Genomic DNA, 17,438 nt, shown 5'->3' on the forward strand with positions numbered 1-17,438 from the left:
CCCTAGGCTGGGGGAACCAGAGTGGAGCTGGTTGGGGGTGGCCCCCAGGTCTTCCTACCCCACTGACATCCACACAGACACAAGTGACAGCAATTGTATCACTGCATACCAAGCTCCTTGGGCTGAAAAAAAGTAGATGAAAAAATTGTCGTGCAGAAATATTGCTACATACTCAGTTAAATCTGGTCACAGGCAATCCCCTGCATCCTTTTCCTTTGCGAATGGCTTTAGAAGGCAGGTGGCTGCAGTGATTTACTGTGACCTGTCCCCCACTGCATGGAAGATTCCTGCCCATCAGAGACCAGGACTGAAGCTGTTCTGTAGCATTAATAAATCAAGGTATTTACTTCATGCATGGACACTCCTGCTCTGCGACCCTGACAGAAGCTTGATATTCCCCTCCTGGAGCTTATATCTTACACAGCACATGGCACTAAGGTCAGTTCAGTGGAGACAGGCTGGGATCACCTCCTGTGACAGCAGTTGCTGCCTCTTCCACAGGACAGGCTGCACAGGCAGTGGAGGCAGCGGGAGCCAGGTCAGGGGCACCTGTCAGCTACTCCGTGAGTTTCCCTTTCCAGCCAACAGCAAGAGAACACTCTCTGTGAGAGCAAACCATCCACCCCACCTTAGACATTGCCCTGTGGAGGAGAAGGACCACACCACCCTTGAGGTGAATGTCTCCCTCCAACGACTACAGAGAGGGAGACCACGATCAGGTCACACCAGGATGTTAAAACTTGGGTGAAAGGAGACTGTGAGGCATAAGAAAATGCCAGAGAGGCCCCTCTTTGGAGGGGGAATGGCATGGACGCCTGGCAGGAAAGTCTTTACCCACATTGTTTGGTAGAGCAGAACATCAATATGTGAATCAATGAGCACCAGTACAAGTACCATGCCGGGGAGGAGAAGGGTGAAAAGGTATGAAACGTGGCACGGAGACATATAAATGTTGCCAAGTGAGTTTATTGACCAAAACGTGTTTCAGGAGCTTAAGGAGACAAAACAAGCTGAAGGAAAGCTGTTGGGGAAGATCAGCCCACGAAAAGTCACATACAAGGCAGTTTGTCTTCCTGTGCTGGACTCCACTGCAGAGTTAGCATGAGGACCTGCTCATGAGGTTGAGAGTCCTGTTGCTCTTCCTGGTGAAAAGAGGAGAGAAGGATTAGACAAAGACTATATTGGGTGCTGAAGCCCTATTTCTCTCGTCACTAGCCCAAATGTTGGCTTAATGTTGACAGAAGGTAAAGAACAGTCTCAAAAGCCCAAATATTTACTTTCATTATTATCATTAAAGGAACGATGACAGGTTTTAAACATTTGATACAATTCAGCTAGTTTGGTGAAGTACTTCTCTCATGCTCTGATGAGCTTGTGGGACAAACTGCACGCTGGTGAAACTAAGCAAACTGTCTTTGAAGTTAAAAAAAAAAAAAAAGACACCACACCACCACACAACAGGAAGCCACACACAGATTGGCAGAAGTGAACGCTTTGCATTTTCCATTAAAAAGCAAACACCCCACCTCCCTGCAGAAGTCATAGTGCACCAGAAATATCCTCCACACACCCAGAAGCACTTAGTCAAAAATGCCTTACAAAAACAGCCCTACATTTGTAGCAGGTACAGGAATTAAATGCGGAGAGGAAGGGTTTTACTTCTATACGTACAGGTATGCATTGCAGAAAGTGCATTTGTTGCTGTATGTTATGCCATCAGAGCCGCAGTGGGGCATGTATTCCATGGTGCAGATGGGAGAGATTTCTGTGATGCCACGGCAAAAATCCTGCACACACAAAGAGGACATGAGGCTCTGCCTGAGAGCAAACCATGGCCCCCCCACCATGAGCAAGGACACCCCACTGAGAAATGAAAACTGCCTGGAAAATTATGACAATAACCAACTCAGCTCCCTCCTGGTGGCAGATGTGACCTCATACTATTCCTACCCACTGCCACATCCTTTCCCCACACTGTTACAGAGCGATGGGATGGAGAGCAGCTGTTCTATGGCCAATGTGAAATTCCCAAAGGCTGCATGCTGCTTCTCCGGTTTGTGACCCAGAGCAGGGCACAGCTCCCCATGGCTGTAACAGATACTGGACCTTGCTCTTTGTCCCCATCTTTTCCCACTCACTCTTGTAACATCCTCTTCACAGCGTCCATTCTTTCTTTTGCCAAGGTTGGTCCGATGCTCCCTGGAAGAATGAAGGAAAACATTAGAGGCAACCTTTATTGTTACAACCATGGTGTAAGAGCACAGCCTCGTTTCTGCATAGCACACAGATCTTCAGAAATATTAGCTTAGCATTGGCTGCATAGCATTAGCAAGAGTGTGCCTTTACAGAGTGGGAATGTGTCTTTTGGAATAATGGTCTCCCAGTCAATGAACTCTCTTTGTGGAGTTCTGGGGGCAATGGGCCTTGCTAAATGCCCATCTCAAATGCCAACCATGGCAAACAGGGCAACAGGGTTGAAAGAGGGGACCCATCCAGCAGAGTGTTTCAGATAGAGTTCGTGTGCGTTATTCAGCCCTCAAGGACATGGTCCAACCACAGCCACTGTGGGTTCCCCAAAGGAGAAGGGCAAGTACTTACAGGTTGTGGGAACACAGTGTGCACTCGCTGGCATAAGTGACACCGTTGGTAGCACAGACGGGATCGTAGATCATGGTGCAGGCCATCAGCTGTCTGCCATCCTTCAGCGTGGAAGTTGGGTACTTGCTGCAGTCAAGCTGTGAAACAAAGACAGCAAATGCTCAGTGCCATGGTGCCCAGACACAAACCCCTGTTTATGCCTCTGCCTTTTAGGATCTGCCACAGGACAGATTATGGTTATTTATTAACTCATTCTTCATTGAAAGCTAGCAATTTCATTTCATAGCCTTATGCTGGAGAAGACTGAATCAAGGCTTGAAGGTGCACATCACTCATTCAGCTCTGTATTTATCATGATGCCCTTATACCTTACTGAACCTACTGGGATATTGCAAAATGAAGCTCATAAATAATCAACAAATCAAAATGGCATGATTTATGCACTTCCTGCAAGAGAAGCTGAATGTGACCAAGGAGTGTTTCACGGCCCACAAGAATTGAGGGGAGATGTGCTGACAGGCCTTTTGTTGCAAGGGGCTGGCTCCGAGTGTTGAAATCTGCCAGAAGGACTGACAGCAGTTGAAAATGATTTACACCGGTTGAAGAACTGGCCTTGTGTTTCAGCAGTCCCAGTTTCTCCAGTGTGAGCTCTTCCTCGCTGATTTATGTATCTCACCCGGCCTGAGCACAGAGCGTACCCAGGAAACAAAGGAATGACATTTCATAGTCTGTTTGTATAGAAATGAAATATCTGACTCAGGATGTTGACTCTTTCAAACACATATTAATGAGATGGCTTTGTTTTTCTATTCCCCAGTGACTGTAAATAGTTTATAGCTGGCCAAATATATTTAATCCAGCATTTTTACAAAATTCATTGTTGGTATACACTGGATTATATTGTTTTTACAAACATGCACACAAAAAAAAAAGGAAAGAAGAGAAAAAAAAAAACAGAGGAGTTTGAATCCTCTGGTACATTAGGTATGGGAATTCAAAAAGTAGGTAATTTTCTAATTTTTGCAGCACATCCTTTTGCAAAGCACAAGTATCTAGAAGGCACCAGGTAGCTGGGATCACCTGCGTCCCCTTCCCATACTGCCAAAACAGGCTGCTAAGTTCCTGTGGCGGCTATGATAGACTGCTGTGGTAAAGCAAATTTTTCCTTGTAATGCTTTAAATCATTTATGCTACCAGTTTCATAACTCATTCCTCACCTGTTCTCTTCTCTTTCATTTCATGACCGACTGCAGGAAGTTCCTGCTGACGGGGGGTGATGTTCACCCGCAGGAAAAAGGGCAGCAAGAGCTGCATGACCCAGTGGAGGCTATGCCACGAAAACCAACCAGCACTCCTACAATTAGGCAACAAGCACCACCTCAAGCTCTTATTTTTCTTTGGGTCCCACTTACCTGAGGAACTTCCTCTACACACCTTCCATCATGCTTCTTGGCAACGCTGGTTCCAAATTCACTGGGAAAAAAAAAAAAAAAGAGAGAGAGAAAGTAGTTTTAAAAGCTCAACAAGCAACTTTGGTGATCTCTGAGTGGGTGACCTTCAGGGCTTACATGTTGTGGGCACACAGTGCGCAGTCGTTGCTGTAGGTGACACCGTCAGAACCACAGACCTCCTGCAGGATGAAGGGGCAGGCTGCGATGGCTTCGCCGCTTGGGGTCTCTCTCAGGTATGCGGAGCAATCAAGCTAGGGAGAAAAAGTAACAATGCTGGGCCAGCTGCTGGGAGCTGGGAACGTGCCTCAGCTACAGTCTGTCTGCTCTCGTCCTCCAGATTTTGAAAGCTTCTGCCAGAGGAAAATCAGGGTCTGTTTTAAGTTTGGTCTTCCATTAGAAATGAATTATGTAATACTAGTTGGGTTTGGTATTGCCTGCTAACAGAGGGAAGAAAGGAATAGTGGACCAAAAAGATCGTTTTCCTGGGTTAGGAATTGTATAAGATTCAAAACAAGCATTTGACCAAAGGAATCTGATTTAAGGAGTTTGACATTAGGTCCAGCCTGAATTAAATAAACCTGAGGTTTTGTTTCAGAATTTTCAAACCAGCAACAATAAACTGTTCACCAGCTCCTGTTGCAAAAATCTTTACAACTGGTTCAAATATTTGAGGATAAATAGGCAAATATCTATTGATGGCTGTGGAAGTCAGTCTACACTAGCTAAACATCTGACACTTCACAGTCATTTTGCATATTTTCCCCAGTGTAGTCTCTCTTATTACCCATATTTCCTACACAGTCCAAGAGCAAATTATAGCAAAGACAGCACTGTAACATCATGTCTTTACTACAGAAAATATATCTCATTCCCTGGGGATGCATGAAGTTATTTTCAGTGTTTTAGAGCTGCTCTGCATAAGCAGAATAAATGTGCTGAGATGTTATCAGCACATATTGTTACTGTGCATGTTTATACAGCTATTTCTGTATGCATACCTGGAAGCAGATTTTTCTTGGCTGACCACAGCACGAGGATTTTTTAGCCTGTCTACTGCAATGGAAATCCTAGCACTGAATGACAACACAGACATCTAGCACAGCTTTCTGTCCTCTCCTACTGTGCTAAAATGGGCTGCATGGTTCTTGGGCTGCCTTTGGTAGTTTCTGTTCAGAGAAATTTTGTTTCCCAAGCCCTAGCCTATTTCCTTCCCCTGTTGCCCAAACGTACAACCTCTTGGCCGCGGCTGCTGCAAGTGGACAGGGAGCACTGCAGCACCAGCACAAGGTACAAGCACCCCCCGGCTCCTCCTGGAGACAGGGGAGTGCAGGAGAAAGCACTCGTTTTACATCTATTTACACTTACTGCAACGCTCTTCTCCTTGCATCTTCCATCGTGGCTCTTCCTAACGTCAGTCCCAAATTGCCTGAAAAGAAGAGGCCGGCGTTAGCTTGCTCACCAGCTGAACCCTGTGACACCCAGCAGTCACAGAGCAGATCAAAATCTTAACCAGCGCATATGTTAGAGGAGGCATCTGACAGCTTAATTAACCAGCTTCTACCTGTCATTACCAAACATAATCCTAAGCAGTAACAGACCATTAAGGTCTACTCATAGCAGTCCCATCCACTTTTTCCTCTGCCCAAATCCCACAGCCCTCACAGGGTGCTCAGGCTGGTGGCTGGCTCCCCCACAGCTCCCTGATGAACACATCAGGAAAGGAAATGGAGGTGACAGAGCTTCAGGAGTTTGAAAAAGGAACAGAAAGAGACACACAGACTTGCCAGTATCAAAAGGGAAGCCACCTGGAGTACTAACCATGGCTAGTCACTCCAAAAGTAAGTCCTATCTGCAGTACTTACACGTTATGGGCACAGATGCCACACTCGTTGTCATAAGTAAATCCGTCTGTGCCGCAGACTGGGAGCAGGATCCGTGGGCAGCGCACCATACGTTTACCACCACTAAATGTTCTTGCTGGGTATTGACTGCAGTCGACCTGCAAAAAGCAGAAGTGTTGGCCCTGGGGAAACCTTTGTTCTCCAAGACAAACCCTAGCATCATCTCATGCTTGTCTCCATATCTTTTATACTGGGATGCTGGAACAACACTTGTGCTGTACTTCAGTTCTCTCAGAACCAGCATGAGTCAGTTCTGCATGAATCCTCTCATTCCCAGAAGGAACTACACAGCACTGTACAGTCTGCAAGATGCCAAATCACTAGGGCAAGTAGCTCAGTCAGTCCCAAATGCCATCCAACTCCACTTATGACCCAAGGAGTTTACATTTTGACTGAAAATGTTTGCAAGATATGCCAGAAAAGAAAAGAAAAAAAAAAGTATCTTTTTCATTCTGCACTATCGAAACAAACAAAGGCAAACAAAATAGTAAAGCAAGTTGGACTTTGCTGGTGATGAATCTGGAGGTCATCTTCAAAGGAAGCTCTAAATCCCCCACTGACCACGTTTCATTTTGTTTGCATATTGTACATATGTTGGCATGTCCTAGATGCCAGGTCTGGGACTTATTGTCTCAGTCCAGAACTTCAGGTGTGTTCGATAGTCTAGAATACATCCTCAGCCCAAAGGTTGGTGTAGGTACAAATTTACATAATGTAAACTCTGTGTCTAGCTCTCATACACCAGGGTTGTGCAAGCAAGGAGGACCCAAAGGACACATGCACCAGGATGGATTGGAATATGCAGGCATCCTTACACGGGGGGGACTGACAAGACTTAAAGGACTTGTAAAGAGAACCAGGCTTCAAGTATGCTCACTTTCAGAGTAGATGTAGCCTCAGGAAATATTTCAGTAGGTAGAGACAAGGGGAGAAATATGCCTGATATTGTATACTCACCTCAGGAGCCTCCTGCTTGCATTTTCCACTGTGCTTCTTGCTGACATGGGTCCTCTGCTCACTGGAAGAGGGAGACAATCGAGTTGAGTAAGTAAATGCTTAAACTCTTGGTCCCACTCACATGCAAAATGAACCAGACATAGCTTAAAGCAGGTACCTAAAAAAACAGGGCTTCAGCCTCTCTACAAGGTTGTATCAAGATAGCTGCATTACTCTGCACATTAACAAGCTCCTCACGTCTTCTCATAACATCTAATTTAAAGCAATACTCTGAACTATTCCTTCCTCTGCTCAGTCACTGCCCAACCTACAGACTAATCCAAGGAGCCATGTTCTGACTCTTGCAGGTTTCCTCTCATGAGCATGAAGATGGGGTCACAGAAGGAAACTCACTATGAACCCCCAAATAATCCATTTTTTAAACACACTTTAAGACATAGGCATAAGCAGCAACATAGAAGGGAAGTTCCCAGGACTGTGAAGCACTGCTGGCTACTTTGAAAGAGTGAGGTATGTATGGCACTTACACGTTGTGGGCGCAGATCCCGCACTCGTTATCATAGGTGAAGCCATCTGTGCCGCAAACTGGATTCAGGATCCTGGGACAGGCTATTAATTTTCTGCCATCTTCAGCGACTCTTGTTGGGTATTTACTGCAGTCAATCTGCCAAAATAAGGAGAGTTAGCCCCGGTGGAGCCCTAGGAATGTGAGAAAAGTCAATGCAAAACCTTTTCATTTGGTATCCCACCTGAATGGGAAAAAAAAAAAAAAACAACCAACCAACCAACCAACCAACCAAACAAACAAACAAAAAAACCAACACAGCCATTGTAGTTTCTATGACAGAACAAAGCCCTGACATACTTAAATTAAACTATATCAGAAATAGGCTGAATATTATCCTAATTCTTTAGGAGCTGGGAAAAAGGACCTATCTTGGAGAATGAATTCTTCAGGCAGAGGAACATATATAAAATTGTAGGATCCCTTCTCAACAACAAAATGGTTGTGAAAACATTTTTCACTCGCAAGAAATCCAACTAATTTTGTTTTGGTTTGTGTTAGTTTTCTCTCCAGTTCTCCAGCACCGTGATTATTTATTAATTCTAATTCCCTGTAGTTAAGCATGGGATTTGAAGGGCTAAAGAATGGCTATCTGTCAGTTGGAGAATGAACTTTCTGCATCTCCAAATTTTTGTGCTGAAATATATAAGCTTTTCTTCCTGAGGCACTGGGCTCTTGGCCCTGTATAAATACAAAATGAGCTATACCCTATAAATATGTATGCTCATTGCTCTTCTGAATCTCACTATGTCTGTGAAAGCAACCAGGATGGGAATTTTGAATGCTTGTTGCAAAGGGTGGAAATGCAAAGGGAGGAATCTTCAGAGAGAAAGCTGCCAACCTGTACAGCACAATGCCAGGAAAATCCTGGGCCTCCTCTTTTGTCCCTTTGGTGTGGAATATATGGAATGACCCTCTCTTTGGGACAGGGAAGATGCAAAAAATACCCTTACTGGAGAGAAAGCCAGAGGATGGACCGCAACCCTTGCAAGTCCTGTCATATCATCCTCTTGCAGTTTCCTAGAAAAATCACTGGGATTTTCTCTGTTATACAGCCCTAAGAGAGAGATTTTGATTTCTATTGCACTTACTGAGACAACATCCAGCTTGCATTCTCCATCATGCATTTTGGTAATGTTGGTGTGATGTTCTCTGGAAGAAAGAGGTTCTTTGGTTAGGGAGCCTTGAGAATAACTTTTCCTATCTCCCTCTGGCCACTGGGACAAGAAAGGCCCCACCCGCCATGTAGGGCACAGCACCTGGCTGAGTTGTCTGGATGCACCCCACAGATAGTAGCAACCCTTACTGAGAAAAAAATGCACGGTATTTCCATATCACATGGTATTAGGAGCAACAGTTTGATCCGTTCATGGTTCTGCTCTGGCTCTTTTGTGATCCCCCTCACGAGCACAGAGAGAGAATGGGGAAGAAAACTGAAGTTGGCTGGAGAATTACAAGTAGCCAGCTTCAAAGAGACCCACCGAGACACCTGCCTTAAGAAATCCTGGTGTTTTACAGAAGCGTTTCCAAGAGCCTTAGCTATTACTAATTATCCAGAAGGATGTTCTGCAGAAAAGACTTACGCGTTATAGGCACAGATCCCACATTCGTTGTCATAAGTGAAGCTATCTGAGCCACAGACTGGTTTCAGAATCCTTGGGCAGGCTACCAGAACACCACCACCTTTTGCAGTTCGCTGGAATTTGCTGCAATCAATCTGTAAAAAGAGTAGGAATAGAGAAAAAAAAATAGAAAAAAGAATTAAATAAAATTAAGTCTTTATGGACAACAACAGAGCAAGACATTGTCTTACTGTCATGCCTACCGTAACGTGCTCTGGCCTGCACTCTCCATCATAGTCCTTCTCTACGTTTGTCCTGTGCTCCCTAGAAGAAAGCAGACCTGTGTCAGGAATTGTGCAGAGCAGTCGTCACCTCCCTGCTGGCAGTGTCAACACCTTGGTGCTAATTCATGTTCCTCTGCACAGCCCACCTCTGGGGGACAAAGCTGCCACCCTTACCGCAAGTCCCCTACCTTGCTGCTTCTGCAGGGTTTCCAGCAAATCTCACCTGTTGTGGAGGCAGATCCCACACTCGTTGCTGTATGTGGAGCCATCGGTGCCGCAGACTGGCTGCAGGTTCCTTGGGCAGGCCACCCAGAGGGTCCCATCCTTGCCGATGCCGCTGGAATACTGGCTGCAATCAACCTGGGAAAGCAGCACAACATCGGCCCCAAGGTCAGCTCCTGCCCAGAAAGGACAAACCACGCAGCCTCCCACCTCCCGCAGCAGTGCCCGCAGCTCCAGCCGGGAGGAAACCCAGAGGTATCATTTTGAATCTGCTCAGGCTGTCAGGAGCAGGGAAACTTCTCTACAGAAGTTTTTGATTACGCCTTCCTGCTGGGGGCCGGGGGAGGCACGACACGGAGGAAGGATAGCTGTGGGAGAGACGGTGCCTAATGAAGGCATCTGATAATTGGGAGCCTGGCCGTACGCCAGAGTCCCTCAGCTCAAATCTGATCGTTTCCAATCATGCTACACTCTCTGGTGAGTTACAGGAGTCTCATAACTGTGTGGGAAGAACCTGCAGACAAATCCATCACGCGGACCCCGCTGTTTTCCTCAACCCAATATAGGGATAGAAAAGAACACAATACTGCGGGTCTTAATGTATAGAAAAAATATCAGAATCATGGTCTTTGATGCGTTCAAGCATATCGTCTTAAGACAGCTTTCCTCTTGAGGAGGTAATATACTGCCCTTTGACTCGGAGTAACTCAATTATATTTAAGAGTTATTCTAATAGGATTGTATAATTACTTCTTGCTTTCTTCATTTTACTTAATGAACTGAAAATAGTATAAATGGGGGGGGGTGTTTTACTTTCTCATGATTTGGCAATATCATTCAATCATGCACTGGCAAATATTATTTGAACAGCCAGGATTTCATTAGATTTAATCCACTTGCTCATCAGGTAATTATATACTGTTTCTATTTTACCAGAAGCTCAGAATAGAACAGAATAAATGGAAAAATCTGTAACTTACCTCAATTCCAAAGGTAGTATCTAAAAGAAAAGTAGAGACAGAAAATAAATATATATATATATATTGATGTGCAGAGATGACATGCAAATCTTCCTATGAAACAATTAAATTCAGTGACTTGTTGATTGGTTTATTGGGTTTAAGAAAATGTAGTCTTACATTATGTTAGTAAGTGCTCATAAGGTGAATTAAAAGTTACTAAATAAAGTTTTATTCCACTTTTGATGGCAGATAGAATGGGGGAGACCATATGTATTAATCAGTTCCTAAGACATTACAGGGAAGCGATATAGGCATTTTCAATTCTGCACTCTGAGTTTAACCTCTTCTAAAAGACTTTGTATTTGATTTCGAGAAGCTCAGACGTGCATTTAAGATGGCTGTCAATCACTGGCACTACCCATCTCAAGACACAAACTTCTCAGTTACTGGGAACAGCACAGAAAAGTTCACAGAGTGATTCTAGCCATTAAAGTTAGCACTTATGTTGCTCACATGGACACGGATGCCATTGCAAACAGCCTTGCTTTGCCCTTATACCCAGCAGTTCCACATGCAAGCTCCTGCCCTGCACTAAGACTGCTGCCTCAGCAATTTCCTCCTATAAACCAAGATGAAAGCAGTTATCTGCATGAGGTTTGTTGAAACTTGGTTCTTTCAGTTTAATTCTTTGCTACACTCTCAGGAAGAATATTCCTCCATGGAATAAGGCTCTCCTGCACATTACAAGACCCCAATACTTTTGCTGATCACCCCGCTGCTGGTTCAGCTAAAGCAACCTATGCAATTGGATGGGAAACACTCACCTAAGAAGCAGCAGAGGGCTAGAGCCACTCTCACAAAGAGCCTGGTGGTCTTCATGGCAGACAGCAGCTGTGCCACTACAGCCCGATCGCTCTCAGTGTGGGAGAGGAAGGGCACAGGCAGGAGTGGGAATATATAGCGAACTGTCATGTCAAATGGTCCCACCTTATGATGTAACACCCAATCCGTCATCAACACGGGAAACCAAAATGTATTTACCCAGCTCTGGATTTCTAGCTAATGATTGACGCAGGCACGTATGCCAGGAAGGGGCCTTTTGTGTGGCTTGAGGGGAGCCAGCAAGAGAGCGTGCCAAGGCCCCTCCGCTCCCGGATCTGCCCCAGCACAGTGCAGGCTCTCATTTGCCCTACAACGGAATAAGTGCAATTAGATTTTTCTCCTCTGCTGTAGTTTTCAACCAAGCTCCTAGCTGGTAGACAAAACCCTAGCTATTTCACCTTGGGGCATGACTTTGCACCTTCACCACTACATTTCACGTCAGTTTGAGCCTGGGCACTTGCAGCCCAGAAGGTTACCCCATTCCCTCTGGAAGAAATCCTGTTCTTCTGCCTTTAAAAAAAAGACTCATAAGAGATCTGCTCCATGTACCAACTTTCTCTGTATTAAGGCAAGGAACAAAACCATGACGTTTGGTCCCCAAATCCATCTTTTTGGCTGTTCACTGATAACTCCTGTCGTACCCTCTGTTCACATATTACCACCTCCCCTGTTGCCCGTTCCTGACCCACCTCGCCAAGCCTAAATGACACCATCCCACAGGGCAACAGGTCAAACGCTTTGCTGTCTGGATAGACTAGATCTACTGTACTTCCCTTATCTAGGAAGTCAGCCAACTTTGTAAAGATTGATATTAGCTCATACACGATTACCTTCCGGCACATTCATCGTGTACATTAATCATTCCTTTACACTTCATGTCTTTAGTTTTCTTCAAGCTTCAGCTGAAGGTTTGCCCAGCATTAAAGTAACGCAGCTTAGATCAGTCCTGAACATGTTTTTCTCCTTTATTTAAGCAGATTTTTTGTCAATTCTATACATTGGTCTCAAAACAAGTCTCCTCAGTTGGGATCCTAGATTTTCCAAGTTTCTAAGTTTTAATCTTTCATATTCTGTACTCAGTAGTAAAAATCCTTATTTGCAAATCTATTTTTGGCATGATTTAAACAGAGTGAGCTCAGGTTGAATCATCCCAGTATTATTTTTCTAAGAGGAGGACATCAACACCCTTTTCACATGAAAAGCAAATCCACAATGACATGATTTGGGGGATTACTTAATCAAAAATTCTGTTTGCTCCTCATATCCAGAAGCTCTGCTAACAGTAGTAGTTTGCAGTGTGCATCTACAAAGTTAAAGCCTCCCCAGATACCAACATTTCCAGCTATGTCGATGCCTAGTGATGTTACAGAGGTCTCTATTCACATATCTTGCTTTCGTTACTTCCCCGAAATTCAGCCTAGCTATCTCCTGCCCTGTCCCTTATCTCAACAACACCAAGTGTCAAGGACTCCAGAGCTTTGGACCAACACAGCTCTCAAGTGTAAGGACCTCTATTCACCCTGATCACAATATCTATCTTTCTCAGTGCTTATTGAAGCCAAGTCCATCATCAATTAATGCTGCCTGTCAGAGGAAAATGCAACTTGACAACTTAATTGCCAGACTCTGTAAAAGCTGTCACGGTCAAGCAAATCCCTGCCAATGTCCACAAAGATGACACCTGAACCTTATTGGTGAGGAGACATTATTTGCAAACCAAATCTGCAGTTAAAATAGATTGACTCAGCATGTTCTGTCAAGATCACAGCAATTGTCTTCTAGCTAAGTTATTAAATTCAGGGAATGTTTGCAATAGGAGATGGATTAAAGGGGCAAATAAAAAACACCTGTCAGTGATCTAGAGGAGGAATTGGGATCTAGAAAACAACATCGCAGCCATAGCCTATGTCTGCCACCCCCCACCTCAGCTGCAATGCAGTGCTTGTTCACCCACATGGGCCAAGAAAGAATGTGACTCCTTTGAGGCTAGAAGGCAATGAAGCCAACCCACCTGTTTTTCAGAAATATATGCAGAATTTTTTTCTGTTTCCTATCTACAAACCAAGAGTGCAGATAGCAATACAACTGTGCTAACATTGAACTATTTCTTTTAGGACCTTCAGCATATAGGGAAAGTGTGAATTTTCATGCGTGTTTGCTGTTGTATTTGGTGTTTTTTTTTTTTTAAACTTGCAACATGTTGCATCTACATCTTACTATTTTGAGTGACCCACTCAAGTGGAGTTGCTCATACCTTCATTTTGAGGAAAGTTTTGGAGAGCTCTTCCAGCTCCCTGTCTTGTTCTGCAGTCCTGGTTGGATGGCTGGCCAGCAGGAGGACCCCTGCAGCATACAGGAGCAGGGCATGTCCCAGGGCCTGGACAAGAGCTCCATGTACCAGGGAGACCTTTGCAGGACAGGAGGCGTATGCCAATGGGTGCTAAATAGGAACCTTAAAGAGAGGAGAGGCCCATTCACCAGTCCCTGAGACAAAGCAGGTGGGCCATGGAGCACAGCCTGTGATAATCAAGGGAGATAAGGCTGAAACCCATACACAGCAGTTGCTTGGAGGGTACAGCATCAGGGGGACACCCAGGCAGTCAGAAGAGACGGCTCTGCAACAGAAGCCCTCCTGCAGACTGGCATGAGGCTCATGCAGAGGCCCTGCTGCTGTGGTGGCCATGAGAGGTGGTGGGCAGCACTGCCAGGCTCCAAAAGGACAGGCTGCAGGGGATTGGGAAACAGCACAGGAGTACAAGGTCTGCGAAGGGTTCTGCCAGAGTCAACAGTCCTCAGTATAAAGCCAGAGCAGCATTTGCATGTCCCTTCGGGTTATGTAAGTACCTGACACCTTCCATGCAAAAAAAAGCAAGTGGCTCAAGGCCCCTGCAGGGAGCAATTGAGCTCAAAACCCCGGCAATGTTTGGGAGAACTCGAGGAAAAGCTGTGCGAGAAGGCAGGAGACTCGTGAACAGCCTAGAGCTGCCAATTTGTAGTGCCAGTCCTGCCAAGCTTCAGGAAATGCTGTGAACCACATGGGGGCCGTGCCCACTGGCAGTAAGACACCCTCAATAACATGCAATTTACAGCAAAATGAAGATGTCCCAGAGTATTAGTACCTTTCCAGGTTCATCGAGAGCTCTTTAGGTCTCATTACAGCATTAGAGGGCAACACCAAGGGTAACCAAGAGCAAAATAAAAGGAGAGAGTGATATATTCATAACACCTCTTGAGGTTTTTGCCTCCTTCTCCCTAGGACCCCCATGGAAATAACACCTGGCATCACTCATGTGGAGTCCCACCTGGAGCTCTGCTGCATATGGTGCTACTGGGGTCCGTAAGTCCTTGGACTGATCTGCAAAGGGAGGCTGAATGACAAGGAGGAGGGCTGCTGAAAGCAAGAAAGAGTTGCCATTGCTACCTCTGGTAGGCTCACTAACAACAGCAAAGGCAGATTTAGCAAGTCACTGCCGTGGGCCTTCTTAGCAGTTTTGTAATCTGATTAATAAACCCTTATTGCCAGCTATGATTTCTGTGAATGATCATTTCTGCTGGTAGCAGGAGAAATTCAGAAGGTGCTCAAGCCCTGGCAGAAGAGGCTAGTAGGGCACCCTCCTCATCAGTTCATTGGTTTTGGAACACAATTAATGCAGGTTTTATGGGTGATTATTTCAAAATCTGAATGCTTGAAATCACTACAAGCACTTTCAAGTGCACTGATTTTCATCTGCAAGAATTTATTTTAAGCCTCAAACTGTGTACTGCTTTTAAAAAAATATCACACAGAAGTTCCTGCACATGATTTTAGCTGGAATCAGTGAGCAGACATCATCAGCGAACATTTTTACTGCCTCATATTCATCCTTCTCAAGCTGCATAAATAATATTCAAGGGTTCACCTGTTTCATCAGCTCAAAGACAGACAAATTTTGGACCTCCAGAAACAGCTAAATAGGACGAAACCAGTGACTTTTCCCTGCATAACTGTACGTGGTGGGATTTTCCATGTAGAAATAATCAGTGATAATTTATGTCTAAACGATAGTGTTTGCACATGTTAAAAATCAGCATACAAAATATTAACCATTGTTTATGTCAGAATCTGCTGATAATAAAGTCATAGACTGATAAATGCAATACATGCGGAAGTACTTTATGAGAGTAAAAAATCAATTTTCATTAGCTGCATTAAGGAAAAAAAAAGAATTGTGATAACTTAATTGAAAAAAAAAAATCAATATCTGTGAGGAGAGCCAAATTAATTGGCACTGAGTGAAATCTTGCCAAAATCTGAAAGAAAGTTACTCCAGCCTTATCTGCAACAGAGCGTATTTACAGATCAGGTCACAGCTAAAGTGGACTCAAACACTGCGTGTTCACTCAAGGTCTTCTGGAAATGTCCTGCAATAAAGTTTATACAAATAAGAACATATTTGCTTTAAGTAACAACTATAAAAGTACAGGAAAGGCATGCAAACCACCAATAGGTTTCTGTTAATCCACTATCACATTTTCCTCCTTTGCAAATCCCACCCAATTTTCAGGTGCATGGCGCTAATAGACCCCTAGCTAGCCCCGGGAGCATTTAGCTCAAAGACCCAACTTCATCTCAAAATAGTTTCAGTGGGGGTTGGCCTGTTCTCCCATGTGCCTGGTGACAGGACGAGGGGGAATGGGCTAAAGTTACGCCAGGGGAGTTTTAGGTTAGATGTTAGGAAGAATTTCTTTACTGAAAGGGTTGTTAGGCACTGGAACGGGCTGCCCAGGGAGGTGGTGGAGTCACCATCCCTGTAAGTCTTCAAAAGACGTTTAGATGTAGAACTTAGGGATATGGTTTAGTGGGTACTGTTAGTGTTAGGTTAGAGGTTGGACTCAATGATCTTGAGGTCTCTTCCAACCTAGAGATTCTGTGATTCTGTAATATAGATGAACTAGATCTAACTGCAAAACAGCTAAATCTCCAAGTGACATTTTCCTATCCTTAAATAATTTAAACCGTTCAACAGTCATGGAGCTTCTCTCCCCTCTTCCCCCTCCTGCACTGGCTGAGCCCATGTGCCCTCCGGGACATCAGACAGCTGCACGGGACCTGCTGTGCACAAACTAGCCAAGGCAGAAAGGTGACCCAGAAGCACGTGGTGGTGGTCCACAGGCCACCAAGGTGGGCTGCTGAGCTCTCTGCTTGGCCAGCACAGCCTCAGAGATGCCACAGGCCAGATGCACACTGTGGATCCCAGAGATCCTTCCCAGCCGTGCCCCTGATCCAGCAGCCTCGTGTCCATCTGACATGACCCATCAGGTGCATCTGCTCCCCAGCGCTTCTCAAAGCCGAAAGGGCTGGAAGAAGGCACTTACTGCAGCAGTTAAACTGCCTGCACACCAGGTTTAGTGTTTTAAAACAGATTTCCCTCTGCAGGCTTCCACATGTAAACCAATTAAAATCTCAAAACAACCCTCTGAGGTAGGTAAGCGTCTTTTAATGTCCATTTTACAGGCAAGAGAAAAGGGCCAGGGGGAGGTGAAGGAATTTATCAAAGGCCTCATATCTCAGAGAACCCAACCCCTGGCCCCTCCTCATGAAACCCAGACCACACTCTTCCTCTCTGGGTCTGACATCTTCGCATGGCATTTACGGCAGCAGATGCACCCCTGGGGCCTCCATGCACGTTTACTGCCCAAGGGACGCCTGGTGACAAGCAGGAGCAGGGACTTGCACATCCCTCCCACGAGGCTCAGTGAAGAAAAGTGACAGGACGCTGTGGAGTTATCTTTATTGTAGAAGCACGCTAAGACACAGCGAGGTGGCAGAGCCCGAGCCGAGCAGCAACCGCAACAGCACGCGTGGGGCCAACTTGGGAAGCCACCGCTGGGTCCCCACAACTCTTCGCCCTCCACCTGAGCAAGGACAGGCCCGTTTGCTGCAGAAGGGGACAAAGGTGACTCCAACAGCGCTGGGAACTCCGCAGCTCCCCTGATGCTTGACGTCAACTCTTCCTTTACTTGCCCTAGGGAGACAGGGAGAGACAGTTTATTACTGTAGCCCCAGAAGGCAAA

General features: G+C 45.3%; 2 protein-coding genes across 7 annotated transcripts in view; both read right to left on the bottom strand.

Annotated features, from left to right (window-relative positions):
• Window positions 1-948: 948 nt before the first annotated feature.
• On the bottom strand, window positions 949-11,531 carry LOC101798824 (ovoinhibitor). The gene is made up of 16 exons (XM_005027913.6): window positions 11,327-11,531; window positions 10,521-10,540; window positions 9,542-9,678; window positions 9,298-9,358; window positions 9,056-9,189; window positions 8,564-8,624; window positions 7,435-7,571; window positions 6,908-6,968; window positions 5,912-6,048; window positions 5,415-5,475; window positions 4,167-4,300; window positions 4,011-4,071; window positions 2,599-2,735; window positions 2,139-2,199; window positions 1,672-1,787; window positions 949-1,142 (listed from the first exon to the last, which is right to left on the bottom strand). The coding sequence occupies exons 1-16, from the start codon at window positions 11,514-11,516 to the stop codon at window positions 1,097-1,099; spliced, it is 1,554 nt and encodes a 517-aa protein (XP_005027970.5). The 5' UTR covers window positions 11,517-11,531; the 3' UTR covers window positions 949-1,096.
• A 5,607-nt stretch (window positions 11,532-17,138) lies between these two features.
• LOC101799014 (serine protease inhibitor Kazal-type 5) overlaps window positions 17,139-17,438 on the bottom strand; it is a 42,532-nt gene continuing 42,232 nt past the window's right edge. For all 6 annotated transcript variants that reach the window (XM_072023256.1, XM_072023257.1, XM_072023260.1 and 3 more), the window contains one exon: window positions 17,139-17,389. The gene's annotated coding sequence lies outside the window, so the exon portion shown is untranslated. The remainder of the gene's footprint in view (window positions 17,390-17,438) is intronic.

This window comes from Anas platyrhynchos, chromosome 14 (assembly GCF_047663525.1).
Source record: "Anas platyrhynchos isolate ZD024472 breed Pekin duck chromosome 14, IASCAAS_PekinDuck_T2T, whole genome shotgun sequence".
Classification (NCBI taxonomy): domain Eukaryota; kingdom Metazoa; phylum Chordata; class Aves; order Anseriformes; family Anatidae; genus Anas; species Anas platyrhynchos.

Coding starts and splice junctions, on each gene's coding strand:
- LOC101798824 (XM_005027913.6), bottom strand. CDS start 11,516: ATGACGGATTGGGTGTTACATCATAAGGTGGGACCATTTGACATGACA. Junction 9,679..10,520: donor ATACTACCTTTGGAATTGAG/GTAAGTTACAGA, acceptor CTGCTTTCCCAG/GTTGATTGCAGCCAGTATTC. Junction 4,072..4,166: donor GCACTGTGTGCCCACAACAT/GTAAGCCCTGAA, acceptor TTTTTTTCCCAG/TGAATTTGGAACCAGCGTTG.